At 34.1% G+C, this 18,652-nt stretch overlaps 2 protein-coding genes across 6 annotated transcripts; one reads left to right on the forward strand and one right to left on the reverse strand.

Annotated features, from left to right (window-relative positions):
• Positions 1-1,070: 1,070 nt before the first annotated feature.
• LOC110624431 (heat shock 70 kDa protein 6, chloroplastic) lies at positions 1,071-5,101 on the reverse strand. The gene is made up of 8 exons (XM_021769560.2): positions 4,323-5,101; positions 3,672-3,924; positions 3,379-3,458; positions 3,128-3,270; positions 2,951-3,049; positions 2,627-2,816; positions 2,083-2,481; positions 1,071-1,787 (listed from the first exon to the last, which is right to left on the reverse strand). The coding sequence occupies exons 1-8, from the start codon at positions 4,869-4,871 to the stop codon at positions 1,386-1,388; spliced, it is 2,115 nt and encodes a 704-aa protein (XP_021625252.1). The 5' UTR covers positions 4,872-5,101; the 3' UTR covers positions 1,071-1,385.
• Positions 5,102-9,386: 4,285 nt separating this feature from the next.
• LOC110624940 (MACPF domain-containing protein At4g24290) lies at positions 9,387-16,504 on the forward strand. 5 transcript variants are annotated; one of them, XM_021770419.2, is made up of 9 exons: positions 9,387-9,628; positions 9,742-9,816; positions 10,653-10,990; positions 11,913-12,151; positions 12,938-13,139; positions 14,012-14,080; positions 14,202-14,388; positions 14,756-14,922; positions 15,452-16,504. In XM_021770419.2, exons 3-9 carry the CDS (start codon positions 10,730-10,732, stop codon positions 16,136-16,138), a joined length of 1,812 nt encoding a protein of 603 aa, XP_021626111.1. In that variant the 5' UTR covers positions 9,387-9,628; positions 9,742-9,816; positions 10,653-10,729; the 3' UTR covers positions 16,139-16,504. The 5 variants fall into 5 exon arrangements, with proteins under 5 accessions (XP_021626111.1, XP_021626112.1, XP_021626109.1 ...); XM_021770420.2 differs by having other exon boundaries at positions 9,742-9,775; XM_021770417.2 differs by having other exon boundaries at positions 9,387-9,816.
• The last annotated feature ends 2,148 nt before the right edge of the window (positions 16,505-18,652 follow it).

The raw sequence follows: 18,652 nt of genomic DNA on the forward strand, positions 1-18,652 counted from the left end.
GCTTAACTGATGATATAAATTAAACATAATTCAAGAAACAAAAACTATAATTTCAAAAGATCAACTATTCACCTCTGGACGAATATCAACAGTAAACATGCTGCATAATTGGTTGAGGCAAATGCCTGGAATTAATTTCCTTCCCAAATATACATGAACCCATACCAGAAACTCATACCCAACCCAAGACAAACAAATATTAAAAGTAACACAAATTGCCAAAAGCGGTAGTACCTCTGCTCTCAAGAGATCAGTCCATGGTCGGCGGCGAAACTCAGCAAATCGACGGGAAAGAGGTTGATGGTCGACGGTCGGCGGTCGACGAGAAAAAGATTGACGATCGACGTGAAAGAGAGAGAGATTAATGGGATTTGATGATTGATTTGTTAGGGATTCGGATTCGACTATGAGAGTGTGGAGAGGCCAGGGGAACGAATCGGGATTTGGGAGAATAGGGGTTCAGGGGGGGAATCAGGAGATTGGAGGAGAATGTTGGAGAACGCCAGAACGGATGGAGGGTTTCTTGGAGGAGAATGTTGGAGAACGCCAGAACGGGATGGAGGGTTTCTTGGAGGAGAATGAGGGTTTCTGCGAAAGGGATGGACTTTATTACATTCTGGGTTGGGGTGCTGGGTTGGGTACGATAAGCCAGGCTCAGGGGACGGCTCGGGCATCAACTAAATCGGTTTTTCGGTTTGATCGGTTATTTAACATGTTTAAACCGAACCGAACCGAAAACCGAATAATTTTAAATATACTAACCGAACCAAACCGATCAATCCGATTAACCGAACCGAAAAACCGAAATTAATCGGTTCGGTTCGGTTTTTCGGTTTAAACCGAAAAATGCTCTCCCCTAGCCCCGCCCATGGTCATTTACTTCAAACAGAAATGAACTTCCGAATTAACTTAGTGCGAGATATGCTCGAATCGTGGAGTGGGCTCGGACAATTCCTTAGTTGCAACCTGCAATATCTCCAGCATTCCAATTAAGTTGGAAGGGAAATCAGTTGTTTAATTAACTGGTCGACTGATCACTGGTGATGGAACTACAATGATCAAGCTAAAAATTAAACATTAATGGTAAAACTTTGAAATTAAGTGCTTGATCCAAGAACATCAAGAGAAGAAAAAAAATAATCGGCAGCACTAAATCTTAGTGGTGTTAAAATTGAGAATAAGTGCACCAGCTTGAACACCCAAAGTTATAACTATTAAGGGTTTGCCACTAGGTGCTTGGTTCCCTATATTCCTTGAAACAATTTGTTGCCAATCTCCATAGGACAAAAATGTCTGAAACTGCAGTCATCCTTAAACCAGGCAGAAACAATTCCTTATACACATCACCAGGAAGAGGCCCAAAACCTAGCCAACTATCTGCTGTCTCACTTACTGTCAGTGAAGTCTGCATCAATAACATCTCCATCAGGTCCCTTGTTTGATGAATCTGAAGGTCCAGCTTCACTGCCAGGCGCAGGACCAGCACCTTCACCACCTGCGCCTGGTTGGTTGTAAAGGGACTGGCCAAGTTGCATGACTTCTTGGTTAAGGGCAGCCATGGCATCTTTTATCCCTTGTGTTGACCCATCAGATATTGCATCCTTGAGCTCCTTGAGTTTTGCCTCAACCTTTTCTTTCACAGGGGCTGGAACCTTGTCTCCTAGTTCCTTCAGCTGCTTCTCAGTCTGGTAGACAACGGAATCTGCTTGGTTCTTTGTGTCGATGGCATCTCTCTTCTCCTTGTCCTCCTTTGCAAATTTCTCAGCTTCCTTAACCATCTTCTCAACCTGCATATATTAATTCATGTATCCTTAAAACATTGTTCAAATATAAGCATGTTCGACATGACAAGCAGAGCATTGGCACAACAACCAAAGCAAGTTAATTGGTTACTTGGTAATATACAGTGTTTTCCTAAGCTTTCAAAGTTCAAGAGCACCAATGCATTTACACCACATATACAAGTGGATTTCAGACAAGAATCACAGATGCAATTCTTTTTAAAGCCTAATCATTATGCATCTTGAGTACTGATAAATACCACAAGAATTCAGTTCACATCATGCTCAGTGAAATGCATACCTCATCACTGGGTAAGGTGCTAGCACCAGTAATTGTGATGTCTTGCTTCTTCCCTGTACCTTTATCGACTGCAGCGACAGAGAGAATGCCATTGGCATCAATGTCAAATTTAACTTCAATTTGAGGAACTCCACGCGGCGCTGGCGGAATACCGTCAAGGCGGAAGCTTCCCAAGGATTTGTTGTCCCTGACAAACTCTCTCTCGCCCTGAAGGACATTAATCTCAACACTTGTCTGTCCATCTGCAGCAGTTGAGAACACCTCGGATTTGGATGTGGGCAAAGTAGTGTTTCTGGGGATAATTTTTGTCATTACCCCTCCAAGAGTCTCCAGACCTAGTGACAATGGTGTCACATCCAACAGCACAATATCACTGACATCTCCAGACAAAACACCAGCCTAGTCTCCAACAAGCAAGAGCATGGAAATGTCAGCTTACAAATTATTGATTCTATAAAGTCAAAAGGAATTGACCTATGCACATTATTGCAAATGAACAACAAAAATTGAAGACACTTCTAAGAATATAGGAGAGTAGAACAACCTGAACTGCAGCACCAAGGGCAACTACTTCATCTGGATTGACAGTGACATTTGGGTCCTTCCCTGTCAGTTTCTTTACAAGTTCCTGTACAGCTGGAATTCGTGTTGATCCACCAACAAGTATCACCTCGTCGAGGTCTTTAAAGGAGAGTTTTGCATCCCTTAAAGAATTCTCAACTGGTGTTTTAAGCCTTATAAAGAAATAAAAAGAAGAGTTAGATCAGGATGATCAGAATTTGAAGAGATGATGTGAATGCATGCGAAGCATATGGTTAAAATGCACAAAAAGAAAAGTCAATAACCAAGCAATAGCAACAGTAGGTACCGGTCAAGCAAATCCGAACACAACTCCTCAAACTTGGCTCTTGTAAGTGTGGTCTCAATGTGCTTGGGTCCATCAGCAGTAGCAGTGATGAATGGCAAACTGATGAAGAACATATATTTTCAGCAGTTGAACCTCCAAGTATTAAAGCTGAGAGGTCAACAAGTACAAGCAATCTACCTGATGTTTGCCTGAGTCAATGATGACAGCTCCATTTTAGCCTTCTCAGCTGTCTCAGTCAATCGCTGAAGTGCTTGTTTGTCCTTCAAAAGATCAATACCTTCATCTCTCTTAAAGTTGCTAGCAAGCCAATCAACAATTCTCTGTATAAACAAGAAGATTAAATTTTGAACTCTCACAGCAACAGAATAAACAAGAAAAGCAAAAGGAATATTGACATTAACTACAATAGATCAATAGAAAAGCACAACCTTATCAAAGTCATCACCACCCAAATGTGTATCTCCTGAAGTAGAGAGCACTTCGAAAACTCCATCACCAACCTCAAGCACTGCAGTTTTAACGTTAGGCAAATAAATACAATATTTTACAATTTAAAATGTAATGCAGAAAATATTTTGGATTTCATAAATGTCATGCAAGTATAACAAACAGAATTTCCTGAACAGCAGAAGGCATTATCAAAGAAAATAGTTCATCTTAATCCCCAAAGTAAAAGCACAGTTGAAACCATGTGAGGTAATTCAGATAACAGCCACAGTACCTGAAACATCAAAAGTGCCACCACCAAGGTCGAATACTAGGATGGTTTCATTGTTCTTCTTTTCAAATCCATATGCCAATGAAGCAGCGGTAGGTTCATTGATTATTCGAAGAACATCCAGCCCAGCAATTCGGCCAGCATCTTTTGTTGCTGTCCTTTGGGAATCATTGAAGTATGCAGGCACTGTGACCACAGCTTTAGTCACTTTATCATTCAAAAACTTTGAGGCATCATCTACAAGCTTCCTCAAAACCTAAATTTGAAAAGGCAACAGGTGGTTAGCAATCAATAATACCCAAAAGTTTACAAGTCCAATAATTACAAAGAAAACAAATTCCTCCTCTGGCCAATACGTTCAAAATGAAAACCTTTTAAAATTTGGACGTTGTGTCTCACAAACCTGCACATCATTCCCAGAAACTGGGTAATAGAAATGACTAATCCATTCACAATTCCTGCACAAACCCATAATTAAGCACACAAACTAGTACAACCATGGAGAACAACTTCCCTCAATGCAAAATTTTATACTGATAAGGAGGTGCATAATTCTTTTTAAAGCAGCAACAACTGATTCAAAAGTTATTCCAGGTCCAGTAATCAAATCTAAAAGAGTCAACACACACAATCTACATGAATGTGAGATTATACCTGAGCAGAAATCTCCTCAGCAGCAAACTGCTTGCCAATTGCAGGGCAATCCAACTTAACATTTCCATTCTCATCCCTCACTACTTTATATGAAACCTGCTTCGATTCATCATCTACCTCCGACATCTTCCTCCCAATAAACCTCTTCACAGAGAAGAAAGTATTCTCAGGGTTCACCACCGCCTGCCGCTTCGCAATCTGCCCCACAAGCCTATCCCCATTCTTTGTGTACGCCACAACCGACGGTGTAGTCCTCTGACCCTCCGCGTTCGTCACAATCGTCGGCTTCCCTCCCTCCATTGCAGCAACTGCAGAATTGGTGGTACCCAGATCAATTCCCACAACCTTCTCATTCACTACCCTCAAAGGGCCATTGCTGTACCTTCTCCTCGTCGTGCTACTGTGTCTCAGAAACGCCGCCGTTTGCGACCTTACATTTTGACCAAAGAAAACTGTCTTAGGTGAAAAAGAAAAATTAGGTTTTCTCGATGAAGACGAAGAGAACCCAATTCCACCTAAAACGTGAATCTGAGCTGTTGAGGAAGCCATTTTCTAGGGTGTTTTACGGAATTAGATTGGGAAAAAAAAAATCAACCGCTAGAAATGAGAATCACAGTAATTGAATGAACTTGTTCAAAATCTCAACACCAAACGAGACAGAATCAGAATAAAAACCCTAATTCTACCCCCTTGAACTTCTGGTTATACAGAAGCTGCAGCTCTCACTAGATAAGAGCAGCGGAGAAGGGTTTTGGGCCTATAGAGGAACTGCGAAAGAAGAACAAGAGAGGGAGATATAGAAGCACAGTGGGAGATAGTTAAGGGTTAGGTGGCGACACGTGGAAGAATCTAGAACCATCTACGGCAGCACGTGGGCAGCAATCTTGACCGTAAGATCTGGAGTTCTGGCTGCCCGGATGAAAAGATCGAGGTTGTGGCTTTGTGGGTTGTTTGTTAGGGTTAGATTTATTTAATAAATAAATGTTTGAAAATGTAAAAAAGAAATCACGTGATTTTGTATATTCATATTTAAAAAAATTGTTTCATTTTCTGATAAAAAAAGTAAATTTTATTTTCGGATGTAGGCGTAATAGAATAATTTAAAATTAATATTATAATAAAAATAAATTACCATAAATATTATAATTATTGAATATTAAAATAAATAACTCGATATTTTTAAGTAAAATTAAAAATTTTATTTTCATAAATAAAATAAATATTCATTAAAAATATTTTATTTTTCATTAAATTTATTCGTTATAATTAAATTAATAAAAAATAATTAAAATAAAATTTTATTACATCATAATTAAATTAATAATAGTAATTATGATGAAAATAATAAATTTATAAATAAGTATTTTGAATCATTTAACAAAATAACTTTTCAATATGATCCATGATATTGACAAATATCTACTTTGATATTGATTGATCAATTATGAATAATAGGCAATTTAGATAATTTGTTACAAGGACATGCTATGATTTAATTTGGACGCAAGTTATAATCCTACTTGTTTTATAATAATTTTAAAATTAAAGTATTTATTTATCGCAATTTAAAATTTAAAAGGCTCATTTGTCTTTCAAACATCACTTAATTTTACGACCGTGCAATCGGTCGGTTCGGTTTCAAATCGAACTGAACCGAATAAACTGAAAATCGAATTGTAAAAATATTAAAAATTAAAAAAATTAATTATAAAAATATAACCGAATCAAATCGAATCTATAAAAATCGGTTTGATTCAGTTCGATTCGATTCAAATCGAAATTTGTAATTTTTTTTAAATTTTCTGCTTTTAATTTCAGTAGAATAATTTAATAAATATTTCACATAAATTTACCAATATATATTGTTTGAATACATAATTATAGTATTTAAAAATTCATAAAAATCTATGTAAAATTTAAAAATACATATAAAATTAATAAAAATACATATAAAATTAATAAAAGTATATATAAAATAGATTTTTTGATTTTTCAATTATTTAACACGTTTAAAATCGAACCGAATAAAAAACTGAATAAGTTGAAAAATATTAATCGAACCGAAAATTTCGATTAACTGAACCATTAAACCAAAATTGATCAGTTCGATTTGATTTTTCGATTCAAACCGATTTATGCACCCCTACTTAATTTATTAGTTCATGTTTTAAAGATTAAAAAAAGTTATTTTTGCCTGTGTGATTATGTATGGATGTAGAGACTAAGCAAGGCTCCCAACGTATAAATTATATGTCTATAAATGCTTTGTTTCAAGTTAATATGAAGTAATATATACTTATACATTTCAGAGTTTTGTTTGATTTAAAATTAATAAATTCTATTGTATTCAATTGAAAATATATATTTTATCAAATTTTAATTAAATAAATTATTTTTGGTGCACTGATAAAATAAAATGTGAAATTTTCAAGAGGTTTTTTTTTTCTTTGAAGGTCATAAGCCTAAGGATAGAAAATTAGTGAGCTCACTAACAAATCTAAAAAAAGGCTAAGGTATGTATATAGAAACCCAAGTCGAATAATAAAAATTTTAAGTTGCTAACTTGCTATAAGGTGGTTTTTGTAAAGTTTCATCACTGTCTCTCATAGCTTTAAAAAATGGCCGTTATTTAATATAACTGTCGTTATATAATGAATTTTTAGGGATAGTTACTAGTTATACAACGGTACGTAACGACTATTATTTACAGTAAAATCAGTTAATAACCATTACCAATAGCTGAAATTTTGTTATACCTTTCTCTTCTGCCCCTGTTCTCATTTTTGTCAATTTTCACAATTTTCAGCCGTTGCAATGATAATATTTTTTAAGTTTACTCTTTTCTTTTTCTTTTAAATTTCAATATTTATTGTATACTTCACATACAAGTTTAGATCAATCATAAATTATTGCATTTTCAAGCTTATTTCTTTTAAAAAATAGTTAAATTTTTTATATTTTAGTTTTTAGTTACTACTTTTAAAAAAAAAAATTGTGAACTAAAATATTAGTTTGGAGTTAAAATTGTATTTTAAGCTATTAATTTACTCGAACTATAAAAAATGTATTGGTTTTTCTTATTTTAAACTATATAATGCTTAATTTAAATTAAATAGTCTATATTTAATGTATTTATATTTATTATGCATTTCTATACATTACTTTAAATTAAATCTAATCAATATTATTTCATTTTATAAACTTTAAAATTGATTTGAAAAATTTGTATATTGCCAAGCCATTAACATTACAAACTTATTTCCATTATTCGTGAATGTGGCTGTAACGGTGATTTAAAACCATGTTGCCTATTGATGATCGCTGAACTTTTTATATTTGGAGATAAGGTCAGGCCCTAAAGAAGAAGGCATGCCCACAACACATCGGGCTTTTTTTAGGCAGATCGATCTAGTATCGCAAGCCCCGATCCAGACGCACGAACAGAAAGGGCCTATCATAAGCTCGGGTCCGACAGGAAGTAAACTAGCCCGGTGATATAACATGAAGGAGAATAGTTAGCCTAATCACTTCACAGCCCTGACTGCATGCGCATTGAAGAAATTAAATGGCCGTATAGCGTGGAGTGGAGCACTATAGCTCCGTATGTACAGAGCTGAGTAATAGGGACGGGTTACACTGTAGTTTAGAGACAGTTATATATCTCCTGACTAAGCTAAGCTAATTCAATCAAAGCTTACCTAACTATTGTAAATCTTATTTTCTCTGAATCTCAGAACATCACCTATCAAAAAGTTTGAGCCATGAAAAAAGATGTGGAGGGAGCTCATTGGCCATTTGAGTGCCTTAGAATTTATCGTCCGTGATAAAAGAAAATAATACAATGATTTATGAGACCTTGTCATTAAAAAAAAATGCAACACTTTCACAATTGAAAAATAAAAAGTACAAAGTGTAGCATGCAGATAAAGAGAGGAGAAAAATTTTGAGAAAAAGGATCTCCTAGTGTTTCTAGAGCTTCATTTCTCAAGCATACAACAACCTTATAAAGTTGAACAAGAAATCTACGAGGATATTTGCATGCAAAAAATAAGGACAAACACACAAAAAAAATAACACAATCCAACTAGATTTAAGAAAATCCCTTACATTGAAGCACCAATTCAAAGAAAAGAAGCAAAACCAAACCCTTTATTTATCTACAAATCCTATCAAGAGGTTGGATGAATCTACCTCAGAGTAGAAAAGAAATCAATCATTCTTAGTTTAAATGGAGCAGAAAATGACCACACTAAAATGGCAGAAGAAGGCAGAGGAAGATGCAGACTCTAAAACTAAACCGAGTAGAGAGATTTTCTCTAGTATTTTTTTTTCAAGAAGTTAGTTTAATAGGAAATGTAGAAGGATGATAATGTAGAGGGATGATACAATTTAAGGCTTAAAATGTAATTTAGGTATAAACTTCATGGGAATTAATTTTGATTCTTATTAAAAAAAAAGAATTAATTTTGATTCTTTAAAAAAAGTTGAAAAAAAAAATGTATGGGTGTGCTTGACAAGCCCGTGGTCAGAGTCAGAGAGGCACATCAAAATCACGTTCAATGAGAGAATTAAATAATAATTGATCCATTAACCTGCCGTAGCCGTCACCTTAAAATATTCAGGTAATATTATGAATACATTTAATATTCCACATAATTCAAGAATTTCCACTTCTTAAATTATTACAATTTCTTTTCCACGTTTAGCATCAAGTTTTTAAAGTATTAAGTTTATCCTAAAACAACATTAAGTTTAAATTTGATTAAAATATTAAAAGTATTTTTTTAAAATATATTATTTTTTTATTAAATCAAAAAAAATATATTTTATTAAAACTATTTTTGTATGAAACAAATGGATTCTTAGTTAAAAAAGTAAAGTAAAAAGTCAAAAGGACCAGAATTACCGGAAGAAAGCTAGCTAACTCTACTGTGATGGAAGGGTAATACAGTTTGGACACAGGCAGTGAGGTTAGCTCTTACCCGCGTTGAAAAAGAAGTACTTCAATATTTACTGCTCCTAATCTATCCGTCTGTTTAAGGGAGTTGAGTCACCGTCGCTCACATGTCAATAGAGAGCTCATGCCTTTTCTGGTCAAACTAAAATATTACTTCTTTCTCTTTACTAAAATTCTCTTTCTTCCTACACAAATTTCGCTCTTCTTTGCCTGCGAGCTTAGGGTTTCTTCTTCTCCTTCTCCTTAACCTCTCTTCATTTTCTCTAAATTCTCTGCAGAATCCACTGAGAATGTTTAGCAAACTCTGAGAAATCTTGCGGTTTGTAGAGGAATTTTTTTGATAAGAAAGGTGATAGGCAGCTCTGTTTTTGCGTTAATTTTAGTTTATTTAGAGCTCGATCTTCGTTCAGTATCTGAAGATTTGAAGAAACTGATTGGAGCGAAGTTTTCTCTTCTCTGCAGGAGCAATGTGTGGAATTTGATTCAATTTGAGCTTGTATGTGCATGTATTGGTTCCTTGTGGAAAAGCTTAGATCTGTTAAGTCAATATATGCGTGGAATTTGATTAATTTTAGTTGAAAACGTTTGCTTTAGTGTGCAATATAATTTGGATCAGTTTGATGTTGAAATTTTCCTGTAATTTGGCTTAATTTGAGCAGAATATGTGTCTTTGGACTCATATATGATTTTTTTGTTCTGCTCTTATTTATTTTAGCTATTTCTAGCTAAGCAAGTGCATGAAGTTAGTGTTTGTCTAGCTATTTTTGTGAGAATAAAACTTTTATCTACTTCTTTTGTGCATCAGAAATGCATGTTTTCGGGTTTATTGAACTAAACATGCACATCACGTATTATTATGAGGTTTTGGATTTGCTCTTTGCCTAAAAGTAATTGAATTTTAGCTAAACTAACTGAAGTCTGTTGTTTGAGCTACATGGTGAGCTTCTACTAGATTTCTTAAGTCATGAATTTTTGTTACTTTGAGTTCTGAACGTGTATACTTGGGAGATTTTTTGAAATTTCCTTAATTGAGCTTAATGTCGGTATGATATATTATATTTTGCTCTACTTTTAAATATTTATTTATGATCAGAAAACGTGTGATGTTTTTGGTTGTATACTTGAAGCTAAAAGTGTGAGAGCATAGCTTTATGTATTCATTTTCCACTGAAAATGCATGTCTTGTGTTGATTGAATCTAAAAATGAACATGCTCTATGAAATATGATGTCAAATTTGGTTTTTGACTAAGAATATCTGAATTTTAGTTAGAATATGTGTATTTTAAACCACAATTAGGGCCTTGATTTGGTATCTTCAAACTCTTGAATTGTATTTAATTTGAGCTACACATGTGCATTTGGAACTTTGCAGATTTGTTTAATTTGGTTTAGCTAGAGGCCCAGGCTTTTGGTTGTGCATTTTGGTGAAGTGTCGTAATGTGCTGAACAATGGCACTTAGACTTCCAGCTCCAAAGGCAGCTGAGCTGGCAATCGCGTCTATAGGGTGTGGATATGATATAACAGCAGACATAAGGTTGAAATACTGTAAACGGGGTGCAAACAATTCACAATTAATTGAGATTGATGAAGGTGGGGGCAGAGAGATTGTTTTGCCTGGTGGGATTGTAATACCAAATGTGTCCAAATCAATAAAGTGTGATAAAGGGGAGCGCACAAGGTTTAGGTCCGATGTTCTTTCATTCCAGCAGGTAATTGTTTATTGTTTCATACTATTACCTTTTAATATGATTCTTTGGTTGTGAATAAAATTTCATTGCTCTATATGCATGTCTACAATCTGGATATTAATTGGCAAGAAATTACTTGCATTTTTGTTCTAACACATGATTTTCTTGGATTCTTTTAGGGTTTTAAAGCACTCTGTTTTTCTTCTGCTTTGTTAACATCAATAATATTCTCATCATTGAACAGACATATATTATTGCATCGCCTTTCTTATGTCAATTCTCTGCACCCTACCTGGAATTATCAGTTATGTGCATGTGCTGTTTATCTGGTATTGCTATGAACTCTAAATCTCTAGTCTTCGTCTTTTTAGGGTATTGTTGGCCAATTCTTTCAAGTTTTTTATTTTTGGTTTTTATAGTTGGCCAAATATTCAAATGCTGGGGATTGTTAGATTGCATACTATTGTAGTATTGTTTAAAGACTATGTTGCTTAGACTCGGATATAGGTGTTAAAAATGGGTACATATCCCTATGTCTGACTTGTCAACTTAATTATAGCCTAAACAGATGATTAAATACAACTAAATATATCATCCAAAATACAATCAAATAACTATTTTTTTCTAAATACAAGCTCTATTAATTATGCATGAATATGTCACTCAAGTGTCCAATTGCACAAATATGTGTCAGACACATATTCCATGTTGTATCCCATCAAGTGTCGTGTCGATACAGATACGGCATGGCAAAATGAAAAGTCAGATTATCAGAGGTTTAAGATACTGTATTGGGCTGTTTGAAGGGAGTTTCCCCCTCCTATGATCTGCATGCATTATGTCCCTAAAAGAACTAATAGTGATCAACATATATGGAATGCCTATCATGCTTTTGGTATCTTTTTCCTCCCCTTTTTTCTTATCTTTCCTTCTTGCCTCGCAGATGTCAGAGCAATTCAACCAGGAAATGTCATTGACTGGAAAAATTCCCTCTGGTCTGTTCAATTCCATGTTCGAATTCACAGGTTGTTGGCAGAAAGATGCAGCCAATACTAAAAGCCTTGCTTTTGATGGGGTATCAATTACTCTTTATACTGTTGCATTAGAGAAATCTCAAGTTGTACTTTGTGATCATGTTAAGAAGTCTGTTCCATCATCATGGGAACCTGCAGCATTGGCAAAGTAAGTATTCACAGCTGTAATGTTGTCAAATGAATGAGATTTCTGTGAATCATCATGCCTCAGCTGATTCTTCAAATCCTATCTTTTAATTCTGATAATAATTTCTTTCATTACTCTTTTGATATGACTTTTAGTTTTCTTTATTTCATGATATTGACATGTTTATTCTTTCTTGTAAATTTTGACATTCTTCGCTATGATTCTGTGTCCTGCATGACATTGTACTTTAATCATGAAATGGTTTTCTGGAGATAAGCATGTTGCATATTTTTTTTTATTATGGCTTCCATGAGCATATGAAACCCATTAGCTAGACTTTACATTTCATAGGCAGAAAAAGAAATTGAGAGATAGGGGAACATGGAAGAAGAAGAGTAGAAGAGCATCCTCTCAAACCAAATATGAAATTTTCTGCCAAAAGACTCCTATGATTATATCAATTCACTAAAATTAAAATTTTAGCAAATTATATTTCTTTTTCTTAATTAATGTTTATGATTATCCCTCAAACTAAAATAATGTACCCTCCCCTCCCTTTCATTTAACTTCAATTCATTCCCATTCTTCCATCTTAATTCATCAGTAAAATGAACAAGAAAAGGTAGAGGGAGCATCAACAAACCAACACATGTCTTCGGGCCTATATTTTCATATTGTATTTACTTAGAAACAAAATTGTCCATGTTACACCAAGAGTAGCTAGAAAATTGCTTATCATATAAAATGAATCATATGTGTTATATTAAATTTGGAACAGAGATTTTGACAATAAGTTTATTTTTCCAGGTTTATTGAAATGTTTGGCACTCATATTATTGTTGGTGTGAAGATGGGCGGGAAGGATGTCATATATGTGAAACAGCAGCATTCATCAATTCTTCAACCAGCTGATCTACAGAAGATACTAAAGGAGATGGCTGATAAAAGGTTTTTAGATACCAGTGGACAGTATAGCATGGCTTCTGAACAAGTTTACCAGAATAACAAGGTTTGTGGAAAATGTGTTAATTCTATTATTTTTTGGTTTTCAAATGAGCATTGACCTAGTTGTTTAAAGTCAGTAATACTTATTACTCACTTTTATTCAATAGATCATATCTTTTTTTTTAAATTAAATAATCTTCAATAATTAGAACATAAATTAAATAATCTTCAATAGTTGGAACATACTGTTAGTCTAATCTCTGACTCTCTTTTATTTTTAGGGAGTAAAATTAATTCAGTAATCTTTATTCAGTAATTACTTCCTGAGTTTTCATTGGATAGATAAGCACTTAATGAGATGTTAGGATCTGTATGGGAAGACTTTGAGCTGATATGTATTATGCATTATAGATTGGACTGCCAGGACAAGCTTTGGTCCTGTAATACTAAGGGCATTATAAAGTCCTTGAATATTCTTTTGTTGGTAGAAATATTTTGTATTTGGGATTTGAGAGATGAAAAGCAGAATATAAGTGTTGTTCTATGTTTACCCATGAGGTGCTGATTAAGCTGAATCATAAAATGGAAACTGGTTGTTGAAGAGTTGTGTTAACTGGGCTAGTTGGAAAAAGTATCCAGTATCCACCATATTTTTCTATTTATATGAGTTCTGTTTTCATCATAAGCTAGAGACAATTGGCATCAAAATCAAATGGCCTGTAATGGGATGTAATATTCTTGTTCTACTGTGATCTCAAATTTCTGTTGCAAAGTAGCCAGTGACATGATTGCATGGCAGGCCATAAAATGACATGTAATGGCCCCTGTGCAATGGACCCTGATCCTTTTATGGAACAAACACTTGGGCACACACAGATGAACACGCATTTGGTTTGTGTATATACTAGTTGTCTTAACAAATCATTGTTGTTTCAGTTGGAAACTAGGGAGCAACGGCTGAGGTTTGCTGATGCCAGTTCCTCAAGTTCTTACTCTCACAAGGAGGTGTGTTTTTGTCACGCTGTATTCTTGAAATCATAAAATTCCGGTGTTGGTTTTTGAGGATCTATTGGTTCTTTGGCAAATTATAGTTTTAACTGTTCTCACTTAATTACTGTAAATGCAGGATATAGTGAGAATCTACAAAAGGAGAGGTGGAAGTGATACTAAAGTTTTATCTCATAGTGACTGGTTACAAACTGTTCAATTTGAGCCAGATGTAATTTCATTGTCCTTTATTCCAATTACCTCTCTATTGAATGGAGTCCCTGGGAGTGGGTTCTTGAGCCACGCCATAAATCTATATCTACGATGTGAGTAAAATTGCTACAGGGTGTAACTTGTCAGATTAGTTTGGTTAATGGTGTTGCTAATTGTGGTCATTTTGATCTTTATATTGCATCTGCATGTACTTTATTATTGTTCTTCTTCTTATTATTATTATGTTATTACTATTGTTTGTATTATGGGAAGGTGGTACCACAGGCTTGTGTTAGTTCTCTCTCAAAACCCCTTTTTAATTTTATGCTACAACTCAAGGTCTTTTCATTTCTTACATGTGATTCTTGTTCAGATCTCTTCATTTGGAATATGATATACCCATTGCTTTTCTTTAATCATAGTGCTGCTAGATATTGTTGGATCATTAAAATAACTTGTCATTTTGTTTATGCCTACCAGATAAGCCCCCAATTGAGGAGCTACACCAGTTTTTGGAATTTCAGCTGCCAAGGCAATGGGCACCAGTGTTCAGTGAACTCCCTCTTGGTCCACAACGGAAGCAGCAAAATACAGCATCTTTACAATTTAGTCTCATGGGGCCCAAGCTTTTTGTGAACACTTCTCCAGTATGGCCTCCTCTTTTGTCAAATTGTTTCTTGTATTTCTTGCATGGCTGAGCCTTACCATTTGATTGAAAAAGTTTCATGCTCTTTTATGGCGTGTTACTTTATAAATTGGCAATAGAAGCTTTTTGAATAACACCATGTTTACTAGATTTATCTGCGTAGAAATTTAATTGATAGTGATACATGCTAGCAATATAAATTGGCAATAGAAGCTTTTTGAATAACACCATGTTTACTAGATTTATCTGCGTAGAAATTTAATTGATAGTGATACATGCTAACAGATTGCTACCATACACATTCTGAACATACTAATTTGATCGTTTGACCTAAAATTCCAAATGTCTGTGCCATAATTTTGAGGTTTAACTTTTTAAGTAAACAAATCTTATGGACAGTATTTTTCAATTTCTTTTACTTCTTTTACTATTGTACAATTATTGATGGTGTAGAAAACTTCAAAACTGGCTGTAGCTGTTCATTGATTGTGTTTTTGTTCTGGAAACGTGAATTTTAAATTCCTTGACAGGTTGATGTTGGTAAGAGGCCAGTGACCGGCCTTCGGCTTTATCTAGAAGGTAAAAGAAGCAACCGCTTGGCCATACATTTGCAGCATCTTTCATCTCTTCCAAATATCTTTCAGCTTGCGGATGATCCACATGGTAATTTCAGTCAGGAGTCCTATGATCATAAATACTATGAGAAAGTTCAGTGGAAGAATTTTTCACATGTTTGTACTGCTCCTGTTGAGTCATACGAGGAACTTTCTATAGTTACTGGAGCCCAATTACAAGTCGAGAATTATGGATTTAAAAATATTCTCTTTTTACGACTGCGATTCTCAACTGTGTTGGGAGCGGCGAGCGTAAAACATCCGGAGTGGGATGGATCACCAGGATTGGCGCCTAAATCTGGTCTCATCTCAACATTAATCAGCCATCACTTCACATCAGTTCAGAAGCCACCACCACGGCCTGCCGACGTGAATATAAACTCAGCTGTGTATCCTGGGGGTCCCCCAGTGCCCGTTCAAGTCCCAAAGCTTCTGAAGTTTGTTGACACAACAGAGATGACAAGAGGGCCCCAGGAAACTCCAGGCTATTGGGTTGTATCTGGGGCTAGATTAGTTGTTGAGAAGGGGAGAATTTCTCTCCGGGTTAGGTATTCCTTGTTGACTATGGTATTACCTGATGAAGATTTAGAAGCAGAGCGTTAGCAATTTTTTCGCCCTCCCCTCCCCTCCCCTCCCCTCCCCATGCCCTTGAGCAAAAAGTAAAATACAAAAGAAATTTACAAAAAGGAAAAAGGAGGAAGAAGCTGCTTAAGTTAATGGTGGTTGTTTTCAAGGTTTCAAATGCAGGAAGGTGCTAAATAGAAAGAATGGTTGAATGGGAAAATGTAAGTGGGAAATTGTTAGTCTTGTAATATTGTTCTCATCATTGATATTCCCTGTGATGTATTTTTGCTTGTGTAGATTCCCCATCTGATAGTGTCGTATTTCAAATTTTTTACTTCTGCCTTGAGCAATAGTGTTTAACAAGCCTGTTCCATGCAAGTGTATACAAAATTTTGTCTGATTGTAGCATCTGGCTTCCATGGAATATAATTGTGGATCAAGGATTTAACACTACAAATGAGCTCCACCCTGTTGAATCTAGTGCTTGGCCTAGCATAGCCCTAGTCACTTGTCCCTTTTCCATCTCTCTTTGAGGGGCAAAGCTTGCGACTGGGGCCAATTTAATCGTGTGTGAAAGGCGAAACATGAAGATTCCAGCATATGGGATCCTTTAGCCTATAAGTCTTGGCCGGCCTTTACAAACCGTGTAAAATATCTTCATTAATCACAGGGTTGTGATGATAATGATACTACTGCCCGCTCTGGAAGCAGTAAATGAACCCAATTTCGAAAACCAAGATGAACCACTAGAGGCCATCTTGTGAAGACCATATGGCTCTTGCAGAGGAGACGAATCACAAGCCCTTTCGGGTACTTCCCCCAAATATCACAATCACCTTTTTCTGATAATATTTGCTTCTGAAAAAAAAAAAAAGAAACGAAGGCCAACATTCACACTGTTCACTGAATCATCAAAGTTCATTTTTCCTGGTCTAAAGAAGTCAAACCAGCTAAAAATAAGGTCTACTTTATATATGGATTGAGGTCACTTTCATCAAAAGGTACAAATCTCTATCTCTCCTACATCAGTGGAGGACAAAGAGAAAAAACGAGCATAAATAATTGCAAATTCCATTCTAGTAATAAAAAAGAAAACCATTGAGCCCACTCAAATTATACCACATTATTGTTTTTAAGGTGGCAGCAATCAATTGTTAGTTAATGAAATATCATAGCTACACCAACCATCGTTTGAAACAAAGAATAAATAAACACAGGTTACACTTATTTATATTTTATTTTAATTATTTTAATATTAATTTAATTGATTCAATTTTTATATTTTAATCCGCTATTTATAAATTTTCTATTAAAATTTGAAACTTCCACCTCCATATCAGCCTGTAATGGCTCTCTCGACTTATAACCAATAAAGAAGTTGCTAGGACTGCCATGAAATTTTGAATCAATTAATAGTGACATAAATAATTTAATGGTTAAATATATAGTTCACACAACAGTGATATATTTTATTTTATAATAATAATTATGAATATTATATAGTAAATATGTTATTTAATTTAAAATAGTAATATATATAAAATAATTAAAAATAATATATCTATTATAAAATTTTTAAAATTATTAATGCAAAATAAAAATTTATCTAAAGTGGTAGAACTTGTGAATTGCATGTTTAATTTAAATTACTATTGTTTTTAGAATTAAATATAATAAAATTATAGTTAAAAATAAATTAATATTATTTTTATATATGAAATTTATTTATATTTAAAAAATAATAAAATATTATATTTTATATTTTTTTCGACTCTTATATTTTAATTTTTAAAAAATTAATTAAAATTATATTCAAATATAAACATTGAACCAATGAATCAAAATTTAAACGTTTCAACATTTGAATTAAAATATAAAATAATATAAATGTTGACATTTTCAGTAATTTAGTCATAATTTATATAAAAAATGATAATAATAATATATATAGTATATCGACTAAACTATTAAATTATCACATAGACTATAAAATTTAAAAATTTATAAATTAATTAAAATTATACTAAAATACAAATATTAAAATAATTAAATCAAAATTAAAAAAATTAAATTAAAATGCAAATAAAGGCAAACTCATTTTTTTTAATCAATTGGGTGAGAAATACTTGCACATTGACAAAGACATATTTGAATATTTGTTTTAAATCTTCTAGCTATACCAGTCAAGAAATTAACTCCATGAAAACTAAAAATCCTATCATAAGTTCAAAACCCATTATCAAAAGCAAGTAGATATCCAAGCCACAGCTATCACATAAATTATGCTGCTTTTCTTGTTATTTGCTGGTTCTTTTGGTTCATTTACCTTGTGCTTCTTCTGAAGCTTCTTACCAGCTCTCTTTCGAAGCCTTTTCTTCTTCGAAGTTGGCTCTTGATTTTCCTCCGCCACCTCCAAAACCCTATCTACAATATCAGTCTCCTCAGCTTCATTAGCTTCTTCCATAACCATAATAATCTTATTTGCAGCAACCAACTCCTTATATTTTTTAGTATTGTTTTTGGGTCCTTTAGTCACCTGAACCCACTCATTAC

This window comes from Manihot esculenta, chromosome 10 (genome assembly GCF_001659605.2).
Source record: "Manihot esculenta cultivar AM560-2 chromosome 10, M.esculenta_v8, whole genome shotgun sequence".
In the NCBI taxonomy this organism is placed as follows: Eukaryota; Viridiplantae; Streptophyta; class Magnoliopsida; order Malpighiales; family Euphorbiaceae; genus Manihot; species Manihot esculenta.